Genomic DNA, 19,197 nt, shown 5'->3' with positions numbered 1-19,197 from the left:
ATCCCCTTCTTGACCCATTTTCTCCTGTCCAGTCTTTCAGCACTCCTTTCCTACCCAGCCCTTTCTCTACTCACCGATGGAAACACTCATTCTTCCCTCCCGTCCCAGAGAAGGTGTGCCTCTTTCTGGCTTGAGACTGACCCATCTGTCTATACCCTTGATCCCCATTTCTTCCCACCACTCCCAAGGCCTTACTTTCTCTTCTTTTCTTTATTCTTAATTTCTTCTTCTTGGAGGACTCAGATTGTTTGCTGACAAACATGTCCAAAGTGCTCCCATTCTAAAGACCTTCTTCTGACTGACAGTCCCTCTCATTACCATCTTTCTTTTTTCTCATCAAACTTCCCTTGATGTTCTAACCAACTGCAGTCTGCCCTCACCATCCTCTACCACCACTGAAGCTGCTCTTGCTAAGACTGCCAATTCCCCACTAATTTCTGAGTCCAGTAGATATTTCTCAGTCTCAGTTTTACTGGAACTTTCTTGTGCTGTGCTCTCCTTCAAACACTCTCTGTACCCCTGGCCACTGCAATGTCATATTCCTTTGTTTCTCCTCACTTTGAATGTTCCCTTGTCCTCTTGGTGGGCTCCTCTTCCTGTTCCCACCACCTGAACTTTGTTGGTCTAAAGAACTCCATCTTTGGTAAACTGTTCTTTTCATTCAACACATACTTCTTGGAAATGGGTGTCACACACCCTATAGTTTCAGCTACGATCTGTAAGTTGGTGACTCCCAAACATTCAGCTTCAGCCCAGTTCTCTTCCCAGAGAATCAGACCTTGATAGCTGCTTCCTGCTGGATATCACCTAGATGACCATGGGCTCCTTTCGCTTCCTTCTCTTCTATGGTTGGTTCCCTCTCTCAGTGAATGGCACCACCATCTATCCAGCCACCACATCTAGAAACCTAGGAGACATTCCCCACTCCCATTTTCCTCACAATCCTGAAATCTGACTAAATGTGCCTGGTCAACAGTTTTCAAATCCATTTTCTCTTCTCCAAACCTCTAATTTGCCTTAATCCAAGTCTTCGTCACTTTTGGCCTGGCCCACTCTAGTTACCTCCTAACCAGTCACTCTAGTCTTGTCTCTCCTCAGATCCACACTCAACACAGCAGTGAATGATCTATTCAAAACACAAAACTGTTCATGTATTACCTTTAATTAAAAGCCTTCAGTAGCTTCACATTGCCTACAGGATCAATTCTAAACTTTCTAGTATGGCATTTAAGGTCTTCTATGATATAAGCCCTCACCTTTCCAGGCTTTTCTCTTTAAAGTCCCAGTATTACATTTTATGTTTTAGCAATTTCAAACTGCATGCGATTCCTGTTATAGTCTGTGCTATTTTGTATCCCTTTGCTCTTATTCATTCATGTTGTCCCCTCTTCCTGGAAAGCTCTCCCTCCTCCACCACCCCTGATATGGCCGTCTATATAGTGTCAGACAAGTTGTCACTTCCTCAAGGAAGCTTCCCTTGAACACTAAGCTTGGGTTAAGTCTCCCTTCTTGCTGTTTTCATACTACCCATATCTCTGTCACTGTACTCAAGACACTGTTTTACAATGATCTGCTTAAGTGTTTGTCTCCCCCATGACACCTGAGGACAAAAAGTGATCGATTTTTAAATCCCCATGCCAAACACAGATGGTGTTCAAATAAATGGCTAATGGATGAATGGATGAATCCTTCTTTGTCCCTTTTGGCTCTAGGTCTTTGGCTCTTAGTTTACATTATTCTCAAGCCAATCCCAGAACTCCAATTACCTCCCAGGTGCCTGGCCAGGTACAGGTAAGCCCAGCCCCCAATCTCACCACCAGGCAGGGGGCAATGGAGCTAGGTCCTCTCTGGCCTCCCAGAGCTCAGGAAGGAAAGGAAAGAAAGAGCAAGGGAGGACAGGAGGGCCAGAACTCTGGCAAGCTTACCCTTGGAACACAGCCTGCGCATAGCTGAGGCAGTGCTCAGTGGGAGGCCACAAGATGGAAGCAAGGGCCGATACGCAGGAGTTCGAAGATTCTGGGAGGTGCTGACAAGGTTGGTAGGATTCAAGGTGGAGTCCATTGAGTCTGAGTGTGGCTCCAAGGACCGGGCTAGACTATTCCCCAGGACAAAGGATTCACCTGAAAAGCAGTAAAACCAGAGTTAGAGCTTAGAAGCACTGCCAGGGTGCTGGCTCCTAGGTACCCGTTTGAGTGGAGCAAGAGACAACAAAATAGAAAGTCCTGGGCTGGGACGCAGAAGGCCTGTATACCAGTCATGGCTCTGGCTCTCACTGGGTGATCTTAGTCAAGTTCAGTGCCACTCTCTGGACTTTGATCTCCTTAAACTCTTCCTCTTAGATTAGATGGTCTTTGAGGTTTCTTCTGGTCTGGATGCCCTGTACTTTTTCTGGACAAGGGAAACCTTTAAAAAGTGGAGCTATTCTAGGTTAGAAGAAACTCTCTTTGACATGAGATGCTAGAGCAGGGAATAGGGGTACTGGAGAAGAAATACATTTGCTTAGATGTACTTTAGAAGCTGAGAGGTACTTTAGAAGAACTCAGATGTACTTTAGAAGTGCCCCCTGCTCCAGCAGCAGGACATTTCAGAAATGTTTCTTGATTCCTGGTTAAAGGCTCCTCAGCAAAGGATCTGCTCCTATATTCCCTCCCTCCTTTTGTATTTTCCCTATTCTACAGAAACATATCAAGGAAGCTGGGGTTGTACAGTGCTTGGGCATGGAGACCAGAATGAGTGTTAGAATTTGGCTCTGCCATTCAGCAGGGTGCTTCCCTGAGAACCTCAGTCTCCTCATCTATAACACGGGGACCCTTTTCTTCCCAGTGGATTGTGAATATCAGAAGAGAATGGCTATGAAAACCTTTGTAAAGGGAATCTCACCCTGTTGTTTCTACACCAAGTCCAGAGCCCAACACCAGGCAGCAGTGCCCAAACATCATGCTATGGAACCTGAAGCAGAATCCCTCTCATGATTGGGTTCTACTGAAATCAAGTCAGTTCCTCAGCTCTGGCCACAGTATTCTCTGCCTGTGGAGGGGGGTTGTCTTGGGTACTGGACCATAATACTGTCCTTTGTGATTTTTCTTAGAGATCAGGTACTTAGATAAAGTTTGGGATTTATTCAGAGCCTCTGATGAACACTAAATTCAAGCATGCTGTCTGGCATGCAGTAAGACCTCAGTGGCAAGATGGTTTAGGATTTTAGGAATACTTTCTAATACTCACCTAAAATTGCTTGGTAACCATGGGCTCAAAGTCAAATCTAGCATTAGACAGCTATTCACTTGTATCTTAGGGAGGTTCAATTGTTGAAGCCCTTTCCTAGAAGAGGTTCTGAAAAGAGCAGTCTCTGAGGCTCCATGATACCTAAACCATCTCCCACCCACTTTCCGCAGATGAGGTTTCTGATTACTGCTTTCCAGGAAAGATGACTGTAAAGTATTCCACTTTGAGACATGAACAGGAACCTAATCCAGGAAGCAGGAGAGCTGGGTTCTACACCTGGGCTCCTCCCTTTCACTAGATTTGTTATCCTACACAAGTAGCTTGTCTTCTCTGAGCACCAGTTTCCTCATTTGTAAGATGGGGAAAAGTCACCCCTTTTCATGAGAAAATGGAATGGGGCAGACTTTATGAATGTGAGGAATTATTTGGTTTTTCAGAGTTGAGGTGGCAAACCTCAACTTTCTGTGACAATTCAAGGTCTTATCCAGTTTCTGCACTTACCAGCAGGGTAATCTCACCTTTTTAGCCCTCATTTTACTCAGCTGAAACTGGTGATAGTACACCTGCCTCACATGAGCTAAAAGATGTGAAAAATAATTATGGTGACAATGGCATAAACCACAGGGGCTCACCAGATGCTGATGCAAATCAGTAGATGTCTTCCTCTTAGCAATGGTAAGATCTGGATTCTGAGTTGAGGGGTCTGAAAACCTGAACTGGTGGCACCTGGACTAGGCAAGGTCATTAAATCACTAGGACCAGCAACATCAGTACAATCTCCTGCCTAATACTGTCAATTTTTTAGGTGGCCAGAAGAAGCTCCTCTTACATAGTCTTCACAAGCCTCTTAATGGATCCAGCCATGTGTGTAGTTCCGAAAAGGGGACTCTGCTTTGATATTGCCTCCTCCAGGAATCCTCCCCTGACCACTTCTTTCACCTTACTCAAGGCTCATCACACCTGGCTGGCCAGAGTACTGCTGCTCCCTGCTCTTACCACTTACATGTTTACATATTTCTCCCTCTCTCAGCTCTTTGAGTGCAATGATGGAGTCTGTTTTATCTCTGTCTCCCCAGAGTCCAGTATAGAATCTGGCACAGAATAAGTATTTGATAAATGTTTGGTGACCTAAACCAAAACACTTGGCCTAGATTCTTCAAAATGCCAATGTCGTGTCATGCAAGAAAGAAAAAAAAAAGGCTGGAGAACTGTTCTAGGTAAAGGAAATTAAAGAGAAAGTACAATGTAATGCAGTGGACCATTCTTTATTGGATCCCAAATTAGGAAAAAAACAGCTGTAACAGATATTATTGGGACAACTGGGGAAAGTTCTAATATGTACTGTATGTTAGCTAGTAGTATTTTATTAATCAAATTTCTTTAGTATTTTATTAATGTTAAATTTCTTGATCATAATATTATACTCCTTATTCTTAGGAGATATACACAGAAGTATTTAAGGATAAAGTCTCATCTGCAATTAACTCTCAAGTGATTTAGTACATAAATAAAAAATATGTGTATTTTAAGTATACAGATACAGATATATATACACACACAAACTTAGAGACAAAGTAAATACTGCAAAAAGTTAAGTGGTAAATTTAGGTAAACAGTACATGGTTCCTCATTATGTACTATTTTTGTAACTTTTCTGTAGGCTTGAAATTTTTCAAAATAAAACACTGGAGAAAAAAGTAATTGTCTCAACTTAGGCATGGAAGCTTACTGGGATATGAAATCTACCTGAGCTTTTAGTGACTACCTGCTATATTGGAAGTACATGGTCAGTTGGGCCAAGGCCATAATTTGTGGGTAGCGTAGAGACAGGGTTGTAGGAGAGGCAGAGGGTTCCAGTAAGCACCCAGATAACAGAGGTGGTACCTACGGATGTCAAACTAGTAGAAGGGTGTAGCCAGGCAGAAGGGCAGGAAAATGCCAGATCCAAAGGGCAAAGCAAAAGACAGCTCTCGTACAGATTGAGCTCTTTGGCAGAGGTTTGGGTAAACAATCAGAAAAATGCAGGAAGTGATAAATGATCACAGGCGGGGCCAAGGGTCAGTTGGGCAGGTAGGTGGGTAGGTAGGCAGAAAAGATAAGCTAAGGAGCACCGAGTAGTTTAGGCAAGACTCTGGCTTGTCTGGGCACAGTTAAAATGCTCATTTCAGGGAAGCAAAGAGAAACTAGGGTGAGAGCAGACAAGTTGCTGAGCACCCGTTATGAGAAACAGAGCTTAGAGAGCAGAGGAGGGTGCACAGGGTTGGCTCAATCTGTCTGAAAACAGGGGAAAGAAAAGGTGGCAGCCAATGGCAGAATATGATACCCTTGGTCTTTGTCTCTTTCTTAGTTGGTGAGGCAAGAGGAGGAGTCTGGCTAAAGCTCACTTCCTCTTATCTGGTAGTTGAATCAGAGAGATGTAAATTTGAATAGAACTCCCGGGAAAGGCCAAGCTCCAATCCCAAACTACCTTCAGGACTGCAGGTCCACGAGGTATACTCCTATCAGTCTCTGAATGCTGCCACCAGTATATTTCTCTCACTACTTAATGACGGTATTCTATTTAAGAATTTTGAGTTCCTGTTTATTTGAGAAATCTCTCTTTAGACGAGGAGGACATGCTATCTCCTCTCGTGTATCCATTCTTTCAGAATCTCAGGTAGGCCTAACTTTCATTACTGAAATACAGATCACAGTTCCTGAATGCCAATAGCTGGGGGCATTTAACAACTTGCCTTTGTCTGTATCAACTCCACTATTTCCAGTCCAGACTCCCAGTGCAACATTCTAACTGCAAGTATGACACCTTTTTCTGTTCTTAGAGATTCTGATGCTGAAAGAAAGCAGTCTAGAGCAGGTCAGGTGAGAAGAAGTTCCTTCTGAAGAAAAGGATTAGCCAGGAGGTCACAGAAATGGCTGCAGGGACCAGACAGTTTGGCCTCCACAAGGAAGATTTCAAATTCAGGTATTTTTTTGCCCTGCTTGCAAGTCACAAAAACAATATTTGGGTGCAGAAGTATAATCTAGGGGAAAGGGAGAAGAGGACTGGGTGAATAGTTGCTTCCTGGCACTTTTATCGGAGATGATTCGGTTGAGACTATGATGAAAAGATACCAAGGAAGGCAATGTGGGCACAAGACTTGTATAGAGGAAGGTGAGAAGGGGCAACTTTCCGGCTTATGCCCTCTCATCATCAGACAGGACAGCCCCGCTCTCTACTCCTCCGCTGAGAACACAGTCTGCAGGACTTTTAAAGGGCCTTTCTTCCCTCTCTCAACAATGACCTACCTTGCTGCATTACCTTCCCTCTCTCTTGTTCTGTGTCTTGGGCTCCAGGTTAGAGAAGCCAAGTTCCATTTCTTTAACCTCTCTCAGAAGTACTTAGTCACTGATCTGGCCACATGGCATCCACTTTCTCATTGTGGGTCTGGTATGTTAACTAAGAAAGTTATTTTTCAGCCTAGTTAGAAACAGCAGGAACTTGAATCAACTTGCTAGACTGGCAGTGCTGGGAGTTAGGGCTATGTGCCAAAGGAAAGAATGGATGGCCAATCACCAGGGAGCAAATTTCTCAATCTGTAGCCTGAGACTAAACCTTCCTGCTGGCAGGGGAAATCACTGTTAGGCCTTTGCTGCCACATTTACACTGGGATATGTACTGTGACTTCACAGGGGGTCCGCATGCAGTCTGGGGCTCAGAAGAGGAATCATAAATCACCTTTTTCTAGGGATAAGAATCCAGAGGAAATAAGGATAATCCTAGAGATAGAAAACAAAATCCTGAAGAGAAAGTAAAGATGAGAGAAACCTAAAAGTTCGGATATGGTAAAGGTAAGATACAGAAAACCAGACCTCTGGATAGTAGATACCAGGTCAGCAGGTCTGAAGGCCGGCCCTGGGCCCCCACAGGTACTGCTGCTAGCCCTGTCCCCAACTCTCAGCCCAGGCCCCATCCCAGCTCCTACCTGGTAGGTACCTGTCGTGCCTGTGGCCGTACTCTGTAGAAGTGAGTGACAAGTGAGTCTGTGTAAAGGGCTGGTTGCCAAACAGATTGTCACTACGAAGGTTGTGGCAGAGTTTCTCCAGGAAGCGGAGGACGTAGGTGATGCTGTTGACTGCTGGGAGGTTGAGGGTGTGCTGTTCCCGGTCAAACACGGCTGTGGAGTTAAGTAAACAGAGTGGAGCACGTCAGCCCAGCAGTGCGGTGCAGTGCTGGGCAGGAGGAGTCCGGCCCACTGCTTGTCTCAGGCTTACCTGGTTACACAAAGGGAATCAGCGCCCCAGGTTTTCTCCCTCCCTCGCTGCCCTCCCTCCCTCAAGGGCTTTGATTTTTTCCTCCAACTCCAAAGGGCTTGCAATTATGGGAGTGGCCAGGCCAGGTCTGTTGCACCCAGGGCTCTGGAATGATTTCATTCAACCTGTGAAAACAACTGCGAACATAATTGTATCTGCTCCATCACTTGGCTGGGCCTCCTCCAGGAAATTCACACTAGGAGAATTCACACCTGTTCATTTAGGATGCTATTTTCATAAGAACTGCCTAAGAACAGAGAAGCTGGGGAGAAGACGGGAATACAGCTATTGCCAGCAATGGTTTGGACACACAATTTCTGATCTATATAAGGGCACTAGAATTTTAGCAACATTTGGAACTGTTTCATGCTTGGTTTTATTTTACTCCCTATTTCTATTAAAATATGTATTAGTATAATTCTTAAAAAGCAAAAGGCCTATGTATTTGTCTCTGAGGACAGTAAGGAAATGGGGATTTGGGGAGATAGGTCATTCTTGGGAACCAATTTTGGGACACAGGAAGACCCCTAGAGGGGGTAAAGGTGACAGCAGCTGAAGAGAGGTAACAAAGAAGGCCCGGTCTCTGCAGACTGCTGCACAGAAGCAGAAAGAGACCAGGGAGTAGCTTGGGCTTCAGAAGAGACATGAGGCTTAATTTCCCAAGCAGTTCCTAGTCCCCCATGATATTCCCTCCTTGTCTGCTCCGTCCTCCATGTAGCCACTTACTCCCTAATCTGGGCCCCCACACCACTCTGTACACATTTCTCTATGACAGCATTTCTCACAGTTAGCTGTCTATGTTCTTTCATTTCCACTGGTGCAGAGCCGAAGCCTGTCATCCTCTATCTCCTGCCTCTCCCTGCCAGTGTCTGGCAATAACCTGACACAAAAATAGGGCTCAGTAAATGTTCCCTAAAAGAATACAGTTTGGTTATTTATGGGGTCTTTCATGCCAGCTGGGTTTCCTGAAGCTGGTTATTACAACTGGTTAGGGAGGAGGGGCAGCGGATTATGGAATAGCATCACAGTTAAGATTGAAAGCCTCTCGGTCAAGTTTTGATATGTTTTAGTGCGTAAAGAATAAGGTTTTGGATTTAGGAAAACTGAAACAGAAGCAGGGCACAGCAGAAAAAAATGAATATTCTCAGTGAGAGCAAAAAACTCTGTGCTATCAAATAAACTCTCATAGCAGGAAAGAAATAGGGGATGACTCTTCCCATTCTGCCCTAGAATTTAACCTTCTTATATTGGGCCTGGTTTAGGACTGGGGAGCTAAGGAGTTAAAGGAATGAGAGAAGATTTCAGTGGTTCCCTGAAGCCAGGTGGGCGGCTGTGGTAGTCTGGAGACAGTTGCCATAATATAGTCCCCTCTAAATTCTTTCTTCTGTAATGCCTTGAAAGCAACACACGCCTAAACTTTCTGTATGGGAGAAGTTAAAACAGGCAGACAGGAAAGGAATCTGTTTAAAGGCTCAGTTAAGCAGAATCTGTATGGCTATTCTTGGCAGAGCTATGGGAAGGCTCAGAGGGCATCTGGGAGTTGGAAGTGAGGATTCTCTGAGGCACAGAATACCTTCACGTTTCTCCAGAGCCTGCAACTGTGAAGTAGGAACCGGGACGCCTTGTCAGAAATCAGCCAGTTGAGAAGGCCTGCCCCTCTGACTTGGAGGCAATACCAGCCCAAGGGTGCTTACCTGAGATAACCTCACCACCGTGGCCCTGTTTGAGGAAGCTGAAGACGGTTTTCTGGTGATAAGCACAGTCGATGCAAGCCTGGACAGCCTGTTGCAACACCACAGAGGCGCGGGCTGGCCCAAAATGGTCAGGGAGTTGCTGGACCTTCTTCTTATCTAAGTGGGGGCCTGTGCTGCCATTCTTGTTCAAGTAGATACAAACTACAGGAGACAAAGAATCAAAGAAGCTTAAGGAGTCCCTGGAGTAGAGAAGTCAAAGAATAGTATTCTATTCCATATTTTATACCCCGGATTCTGGTCCCCAGCAGAATTCCCAGCAGCTAAGCTGGTGAAACACTGTGGGTGTGGGGGTCAAGAAAAGGCTGTGCCCAGCTGTCGCCAACCCGAACTGCATGACCAAAGGCTCTTGGAACACAGTCTGCTGGGACAACAGCCCAGACAAAAAGCCAAGGCATGGAATTTGCACTTTGTCTTCCATGTACTGAAAAAATCTAAACAATTCGCCAGATGTATGAATTTTCATTTTCTGTACTTGGTTGCCTCACATATTCTTCATACCTTTCACCTTATATATGTAAGGAGTTGTGGGGCCATGGCAATATTAGCAAGAGTGTGCATGTGCATGTGTGTGTATGTTTGGCATTGGACTGAGAATGGTTACACCACTGGTCACCTGCCTGGGCCTAGAGTCCCCCCTCCCCACTTTTTTTTTAGACAGTGTCTTGCTCTGTTGCCCTGGCTAGAGTACAGTGGCCTTATCATAGCTCACAGCAACCTCCAACTCCTGGGCTCAAGTGATCCTCTCGCCTCAGACTCCTGAGTAGCTGGGACTACAGGTGTGTGCCACCTCACCTGGCTAATTTTTCTATTTTTTGTGGAGATGGGGGTCTTGCTTTTGCTCAGGCTGGTCTCAAACTCCTGGCCTCAAGCAGTCCTCCTGCCTCAGCCTCCCAGAGTGCTGGGATTATAGGTGTGAGCTGCCATACCCAGCTACCCTTTGTTATCTTCTGCATCAACATTCAGGCCCAAAGAAAGTAGTAAAAATTAAAAAAAATTAGAATAAAGAAAAAAAAAAAGAAGGAAAAGAGCCTGAGTGTCCCATCTATATATCTGTTTGATTGAGTAGTTTCTCCTGTCAAGACAGCCAGGCATCCTCCTAGTTGCTGCCCTACACCCGGCCCTGTGGTGGGGAAGGGGTAGGGTGGGCACAGGAGAACAAGGCAGTCCTAAACGGAATTGTCTCCTTGTTCTCTGGAGAAGACCCACAGCAGCCTGGTCAGCAGTGGCATTCTCTCTTCTGATCTACCTTCCAGGCTCCCATTTGAGTAGGGGTAGGCTTCTTTCTCACACAGCTGTGGCTCACTAACTGAAGGGATAGGAAGGTAAAAGTCTCTGCTATTCAAGGCAAAAAAGATAAGAGCAGTAGGTGTGTGGCCAGTGGACGGTCTGTCATCCTCTTTGGGTCTCAGTTTCACTGTCTATAAAATGAAGGGGCTGAGCCAGATGCTCTCTGAGGACTCTCCACCTTTATAATTCTAAGGAGAAGCAACACAGATGGAAGAAAATAGAAAATAGAAAACAAGAGGCAGGATGTGGAAGGTGACAGGAGAAAAACAAAGAAAAAAAAAAGACAAGTGTGAACAGGATGAATTGAACATATATGACCTAGATAATAAGTGAGGAGACAACAATAAAATTTTGGAAGCTGGAAGCAGACTGGAAAGGTAGCAACTGATTTAGGAGACCCAAGAAAGCTGCATACCTCAAAGCAGGAATGTGGAATGATGAGACCCATGCTATTTCATCTTATAATTTACAAAAGGCCTAAGAATTGGCAGAGTAGGTGCCTCTGACGGTGAGTGTGAAGGTAGATCTACAAAGAGAAGGACTGACTGAGGTCTGTTAAACAGGATTTCCACGTCTGGTAATGTGACTTTTCTACTGAAAACAACTAAAAATGCAGGAAAACTCAGAGAGATAAGAATAATAATAAAAATAAAACAAGTGTCTATGAAAAGACACTTACAAGAATGTTCATAACAGTTTATTCAAAAAAAGCCCAAACTAGAACCAACCCAAATGTCCATTAACAAGAGAAGAGGTACACAAATTGTAGTACAGTCTTGTACCGTATAATGATATTTCAGTCAACAATGGACCATATATATGATGTAGTCCCATAAAATTATAATGGAGCTGAAAAATTCCTAAAGCCTAGTGACATCATAGCTACGGTAAAGTCATAGTACAATGCATTACTCACGTGTTTATAGTGATGCTGGTCTAAATAAACCTACAGTGCTGTCAGTCACATAAAAGCATAGTATATACAACTATGTAGTACATAATACTTGATAATGACATATTACTAGTTTATGTATTTACTATACCACACTTCTTACCATTATTTTAGAGTGTACTCCTACTTATTTTTTTTACAAATAGTTAACCGTAAAACAGCCTCAGGCAGGTGCTTTAGGAGGTATTCCAGAAGAAGGCATTGTTATCATAGGAGATGATAGCTCCACGTGTGTTATTGTCCCTGAAGACCTTCCAGTGGGACAAGATGTGGAGGTGGAAGACAGTGATATTGATGACCCTGACCCTGTGTAGGCCTAGGCTAATGAATGTATTTGTGTCTTAGTTTTTAATAAAAAAGTTTAAAAAGTAAAAAAAAAAAAGCTTATAAAGATATAAAGAAAAAATATTTTTATTCAGCTGTATAATGTCCTTGTATTTTAAGCTAAGTGTCATTATAAAAGAGTCAAAAAGTTAAAAAATTTATAAAGCAAAAATTATAGTAAGCTTAGGTTAGTTAAATATTGAAGAAAAGTTTTAAAAATAAATTTAGCATAGCCAAAGTATACAGTGTTTATACATGTCTACATGAGTAGTGATCTATGCCTTCATATTCACTCATCACTACTTACTCACCAACTCACCTAGAGCAACTTCCAGTCCTATAAGCTCCATTCATGGCACACCCTATGCAGGCGTACCATTTTTTATTTTTATGCCGTATTTTTACTGTTACTTTTTAAAGTAATCATTATGCTGTAGTTGCCTACAGTATCCAGTATAGAAACATGCTGTACAGGTTCCTAGCCTAGGAGCAATAGGCTATATCATACAGCCTAGGTGTGTAGCAGGCCACACCATCTAGGTTTGAGTGAGTACACTCTATGATGTTCGCATAATGATGAAACTGCCCCAAAATACATCTCTCAGAATGTATTCCCTTTGTTATGTGACACATGACTGTATATTCATTTAATCGTGTATCATTTGGCAGTAAAAAAGAATGAACTACTGATAGGCACAACATGGGTGCTTCTCAAAAACATTATTTTGAATGAAAGAAACTGGATATAAAAGAGTACATATAGTATGATTCATGTATATTAAGTTCAAGAACAGGAAAATCTAATCTATGGGGATAAAAATAAAGGTGGAGGTGAAGACTGTAAGGAGGCATGAGGGAACTTCTGGGGGTGGCAAAAATGCCTTCTATCTTGATTGCGGTTGTAGTTACATGAGTGCTTACATTTATTAAAACTCATTTAACTGGACCTTAACATCTGTACATTTTATTAATATAAACTTTACCTAAATTAAAACACACAAAAAAGGAAAAAAATAAAACTAGTCTGCTGCTGATGAAAAAGTACATTCTACATGTATTAAATGGTAAAATATAAAAGGCAAAACTATAAAACCTTTAGACGACTGTGTTAGTTTTAAAACATGGCCCTGAAATTCTTTGACATCCCTCCTATTGAACTTTGTCACATTTGACCAATAGACCACGGTGGAAATGACACTGTGCCAGTTTCTGGGCCCAGGGATTAAGAAACTGGCAGTTTCCATTGCCATTTCTTGGCACGTTTGCTTTTAGATCCCAACTACCAAGTGTGAGGAGGCAAAGTTACCCTGTAGAGAGGTCCATGTGGAGAGAAACCAACAGCCAGAACCAACCTGTCAGCCATGTGGTGAAAATGGATCCTCCAGTCCTAGTCAAGACACCGCAGCCGACACTGCCTGCAACAGAGACAAGCTGTCTCCACTCAGCCCTGCTTATGTTGTTGTTTTAAGCCATGAAGTTGTCCGGTGGTTTGTTACATAGCAAAAGATTATTGGAACAGATTCTGGTACCAGAAATAGGATGCTGCATTATCAAAAGCCTAATACACATGGCACTGGCTTTGGAACTGGGCAGCAGAAAGCAGCACAAAGGCCCACAAAGAGAGTGTTAGTGAAAACTGAAAGAGCCTTCAGCAGAGTTTTAAAGAAGCCTAAAGGTTCCCAAGGAGGCTGTCAGTAAGGGTTTAAAGGAAAGTGAGGAAAATCTTATTGGAAGATAGAAGATAGGGAATACTTGCTAAGAAGTGATTGAAAGTTTGACAAGACTGTTGCTTATTATAACATGGAAATGCACTTTCAAGGAAATAGCAAAGGAGATTTCCAGACAAAGTAATTAAAGTGCCACTCGGCTTCTTCTCACTGCTTATGATAAAATGCAAGATGACAGATGAGCTTAAAAAATGTACACATACACACACATCCAGGACTTGCAGAGTTCACAAATAAAACTGTTTCTCATTTCCAGTCTATCTAGAAAGCAAACAACTATACATTAAGAAAAGGTCTCAGGCCAAAGATAAACTCCAGAATACGATAATAAAATCCTTTAGGACGTCAGAAAGATGTAAGACTATGCTTCGTAGACTCTTTCAGACCAAAAGGCCCTCTAAGAATCTTACAGGGAAGTCTCACAGATTCTTTCCCTTAAACAACAGGATTTTTAAGAATCTTAAGAGTATTGTCCCACAGCAGCTATACAGAAAGCCCAAAGTATAGAAGGCTTATCTGTAAGAGTTTTGTGGTTATGGTTTTGTTTAATGATATGAACTCTGATAGCATTCAAAGAAAACCCCTCAAATTTCTAAGAGAATCATTCCAGTGGAAGCATTGCCAGTTTGGATGAAAAGAGACAAAGATGGTACAAAATGGAAAGAATTCTTTGGATGCACAATCTTTTGCAAGCAGGAAGAAGACTAAGAAGGCAACCTCAGTTTTCTTATGGAAAAGGAAGGATGATTCAGAGAACAAAACCAAGAGCCATGAAAAATAACTCCCAGGTAATTTTGAACCTTATCAAGGAGTTGGCAACATGTGCCCAGCTGGATTTCAGAATTTCTGTAGACCAGTGACTGCTGCGTGCCTCCAGTTTTTCTCCGTTTTGAATTGGAGATAAAAGTTTTCTTATGCCTATCCCCCACTGTATGTTGGGTATGTCATGAGCAGACACCTTATTTCTTTAGTTCACAAATCTTCAGATAGAAAAGAACTGCACTCAAGGAGGAAACCTGAGAAAGCAAACCTAAAAGACTTTATATTTACCTGGACCTGATTCAGATGATGAGATCCTAGACCTTGAGCCTGATGCTGTAAAGGGGTGAGACTTTTGATGGGAAATCTTGTGGGGGAAGAATAAATTTTGCAAGTGGGAAAATGTTAATAATTTATATCCACAGAACGGTGGTTTTAAACTATGGTCCATAATTCTTTAACCTCTCTCCCATTGAGAGGTGGGGTCTATTCCCTTCCTCTTGGATCTGGGCTCTGTGACAGATTGGTCAATATGGTGGAAATGATGCTATGCTAAGTCTGGGGCTCAGGCCTTAATAAAATGGTGGCTTCCACTGCCTGTTTCTTGGGACACTTGTCCTTGGAACCCAGCCACCATGGTATGAGGGAGCCCACGCTACCCTTTGGAGAGGTTCTTGTGGAGAAGAACCATTAGCCAGGACTTGTTTTGCTATTTATGTGAATAAATGATCCTCAGCCCCAATTGAGCCACCCCAAATGATACCATGTGGAACTGAGATGAGGTATATTAATTTTAATATAGTAGAATATATTGATCTTTTCAGTTTATGCTTATTGTCTGGTTTTAAAAATCCTTCCCAATCTTGAGGTCATAAGGATATTTTTGTATACTGTCATGTTTAGGTTTTCTACTGCATCCATAGAATCAGAATTGCAGGCTATAAAAAAATTCAGTGAAGGGTCTGGCACACAGAAACCTGGAATTCACCATTCTATCCTAACAACAAGTAAAAAGATGAATAAACTTAAAAATCAATCTTTCTTAGATCTGTTAGAGAAGTGAGGTCACAGGGCAAAACCCCCCCCCCCCCAAATTTGAAGAGACAGAGAGGTAAATATAGAGAATCACAACTTACTGGGGCAGAAACCTCTGTTGAACAAGTGCTAGGGCAGGAAAACTTAAACTGTACTTGATGAACTGCTGGAGGCTCAGTGTGGACAAGTCTGATGTTAAAAACTCCAGGGAGCCCCAGTTATGGGGGGGTTTGGGGAGTGGGCACACTTTTGTTAGTTTTACCTCTAGGAGCTCAACCAGGTTCTTACAGTAAATACTGGAGGAAAAATCTCCTTATGCTTCTGGTGGGGGGGGATGGGGTGGGTGGGGAGGTAGGGAAGGAACCATTTTGAAATACACCAGAGTACTCTGTTCTTCTTAACAAGGTCTTTTTTCAGGAGAAACTATTTTACCACAGCCCAAACTACTGGGGTTTTTTCAGAGCCTAACTGACTTGAAGGAAGAGAGATAATCAACTCTAGCCAACTCCAGCCTCTCATGTGGGAGAAGGGAAATACCCCACTCCAGGTCACTCTAGCTATTCTGTCCAACCTAAGGGAGGTTGGGGGTGGAGGGAACTGAGAAGCTCTTGTGAAATTCACAGCTCAGGGGCACAGGCTCACTCAAAGACTAACACCTAATCACAGGACTACAGAATACTTTCCCTTTCCCCACACCTTACCACACATCACTATGGGCCCATTTGCCATCGTTACTTTTACCAAGTACATCATATCTAACTATCACAAAAACATTATAAGGTATAGGTGTACTCAAAGACAAAAAGCACAGTTTGAAGAAACAGAGCAGGTATCAGAAGCAGACTCAGATATGGCAGAGCTGCTGGAATGATCAGATTGAGAATTTAAAACAATTATGATTAATATGCTAAGGGCTCTAATGGATAAAGTAGACAGAGTGCAAGAACAGATGGACAATGTAAGCAGGAAGATAGAAATTCTAAGAAAAAATAAAGAAGAAATACTAGAGATTAGAAACATTGTAACAGAAATGAAGAATGTCTTTGGCTGGCTCGTTACAATAGACATGGCTGAGGAAAGGATTGCTGAGCTTGAGGATATTTCAATAGCAACTTCAAAATTAAAAGTAAAGAGAATAAAGACTGAAAAAACCAGAATAGAACATCTAAGAACTGTGGGACAACTATTTAATACAAAAGATGTAAAATACGTATATTGGTAACCGCAGAAGAAGGAAGAAAGGAATTGAAGCAACAATTATTGAGGATTTCCCCAAATTAATGTCAGACCTCAAACCAGAGATCCAGGAAGCTCAGAGAACATCGCACAGGAAAAATGCTAAACAAAACAGAACAACACAAAACAACAATAAAAAACAAACAAAAACCAGAAAATAAAAAACCCCTACATATATCATTTTCAAACTATAGAAAATCAAAGATAAAGAAAAAATCTTAAAAGAAACTAGAGGAAAAAAGGCCTTATCTATAGAGGAGCAAAGATAAGAATTACATCCAATGACTCCTAAGAAACTGTGCAGGCAAGAAGAGAGTGAAATATGCAAAGCATTGAGAGGAAAAAACCCACCAACCTAAAATTCTGTATCCTACAAAATTATCCTTTAAACATGAGGGAGAAATAAAGACAAAGAAAAATTGAAGGTGTGTATTGCCAACAGATCTGCCTTGCAAGAAATGTTAAAAGAAGTTCTTTAGAGAGATGGAAAACGATACAGATCATAAATTTGGATCTATATGCTGGAGAAGGAATAAGTGAAGATAAAATGAAAATTTTTATTTTGTTTATTCTTTTTTTTTTTTTATTTCAGCTCTTCATGGGGGTACAAAAGCTCAGGTTATATACATTGTCCGTGTCCCGCCTATCCCCCTGAGTCAGAGCCTCAAGCGTGGCCATTCTTCAGACAGTGTGCCTGGCACTCTTAATTGAGGTAATAGATTAAGAGTGCTCAAAATAATAATACCAACGATATATTCAATTATGTGTGCTTTGTGTGTGTATATATATATAAATATATATGTATACATGTGCTTATTTATAAGTGAAATAATTAACATCAATCACACAAGGATAGGAGAGAGAAATTAGGATTATAAGGTCGTCATGCTACCTGTGAAGCAGTGTAGTGTTATTTGAATGTGGACTTGGATTAGTTGTAGGTGTATACTGCAAACTCTAGAATAACCACCAAAAAAGTAAAAAAGAACTATAATTGCTATTCTAAGAAAGGAGAGAAAAATAAATATATAAAATACTCAATTAAAATCACAAAAGGGCTGAGTGTGGTAGCTTATGTCTATAATCCCAGCACTGTGGGAGGATGAGGTGGGAGGACTGCATGAGGCTAGGAGTTCAAGAGCAGACTGGACAAATAATAAGACTCTGTCTCAAAAAAAAAAAAAATTAGCCAGGTATGGGGGCATGTATCTATAGTCCCAGCTACTTGGGAAGGTGAGGCAGGAGGATCACTTGAGCCCAGGAATTCGAAGTTATGGTGAGCTATGATCATGCCACTGCATTCCAGCCTGGGCGACAGAATGAGAACCTGTCTCTTAAAAAAAAAAAAAAAATTAAAAAAAATCACAAAAGGCAGAAAAGAGTTGAAGACAAAAGTAGGAAAAAAGAAGGGCAACAAACAGAAAACAGTAACACATATGAGAGATATTAATCCAACTATGTCAATAGTTGGTTAAAATGTCCAAATATCAATTAAAAGAGATTCTCAGACTGGATCAAAAAACAAGAAACTCAGTTTAAATATAAAGACATGGATTAAAAGCAAATGGGTAAAGAAAGATATATACCATGCTAACACTAATCAAAAGAAAGTGGAAGTAGCTATATTAATTTCAGACAGAGCAGACTTCAGAGCAAGGAGAATAATCAGGAAAAGAGAGGGATACTACATAATGATAAAGAGGTCAATTCTCCAGGAATACACAACAGGAACTATCACTCATTGCTAGTGGGAATACAAAATGGTACAGCCACTTTGGAAGATAGTTTGGTGGTTTCTTATAAAACTAAACACATACTCTTACTATTGAATCCAGCGGTTGCACTCCTTGGTATTTATCCATAGGAGTTGAAAACTTATGTCCACACAAAAACTTGCACACAAATGTTTACAGCAGCTTTATTCATAATTGCCAAAACTTGGAGGCAACCAAGATGTCCTTTACTACATGAATGGATAATAAACTATGGTATATTCAGACAAAGAAATATTCTTCAGCACTAAAAAGAAATGAGCTATCAATCCATGAAAAGACATGGAAGAAGTTTAAATGCATATTACTAAGCAAAAGAAGCCAATCTGAAAATGCTATATAATGTATGAGTTCAACTATATAACATTCTAGAAAAGGCAAAACTATGGAGACAGTAAAAAGATCAGTGGTTGCTAAAGGTTGAGGGGGAGGGAGTGATGAACAGGCAGGGCAAAGAGGATTTTTAGGGCAGCAACACTAGTTTGTATGACACTATAGTGGCAGAAACATATCAGTATATATTTGTTAAAACCCATATAACGTAAAACACCAAGAGTAAAGCCAAATGCAAACTATGGAGTTAGGGTGACAATAATGAGTCCACGTAAGCTCATCAATTTGTAACAAATGTACCACTCTGGTGGGAGATGTTGGTGGGCGGAAGGCTATGTATGTGTGGGGGCAGGGAGTATATGTAAAATCTCTGTACCTTCCATCAATTTTGCTGTGACTCTAAAACTGCTCTAAACAAATAATATCTATTTAAAAAGTTCAGAGAACAAAAAAGTACTCTTGATAGCAGATGCAAATCTCCAAGCATGGGGAAGTAGAGTATA

General features: G+C 41.8%; 1 protein-coding gene across 10 annotated transcripts in view; it reads right to left on the bottom strand.

Annotated features, from left to right (window-relative positions):
- Positions 1–19,197, bottom strand: part of SCMH1 (Scm polycomb group protein homolog 1) — a 166,352-nt gene that overhangs the window by 7,878 nt on the left and 139,277 nt on the right. For all 10 annotated transcript variants that reach the window (XM_045548100.1, XM_045548095.1, XM_045548092.1 and 7 more), the window contains 3 exons: positions 9,210–9,410; positions 7,188–7,379; positions 1,926–2,120 (listed from right to left, as the gene is read on the bottom strand). In XM_045548100.1, coding sequence (XP_045404056.1) covers positions 1,926–2,120; positions 7,188–7,379; positions 9,210–9,410 — 588 coding nt within the window. The remainder of the gene's footprint in view (positions 1–1,925; positions 2,121–7,187; positions 7,380–9,209; positions 9,411–19,197) is intronic.

The sequence above is a fragment of the Lemur catta genome, chromosome 3 (genome assembly GCF_020740605.2).
Source record: "Lemur catta isolate mLemCat1 chromosome 3, mLemCat1.pri, whole genome shotgun sequence".
Classification (NCBI taxonomy): domain Eukaryota; kingdom Metazoa; phylum Chordata; class Mammalia; order Primates; family Lemuridae; genus Lemur; species Lemur catta.
Note: the sequence above shows the minus strand (reverse complement) of the source record. Positions and strands in the feature narration are given on the sequence as shown.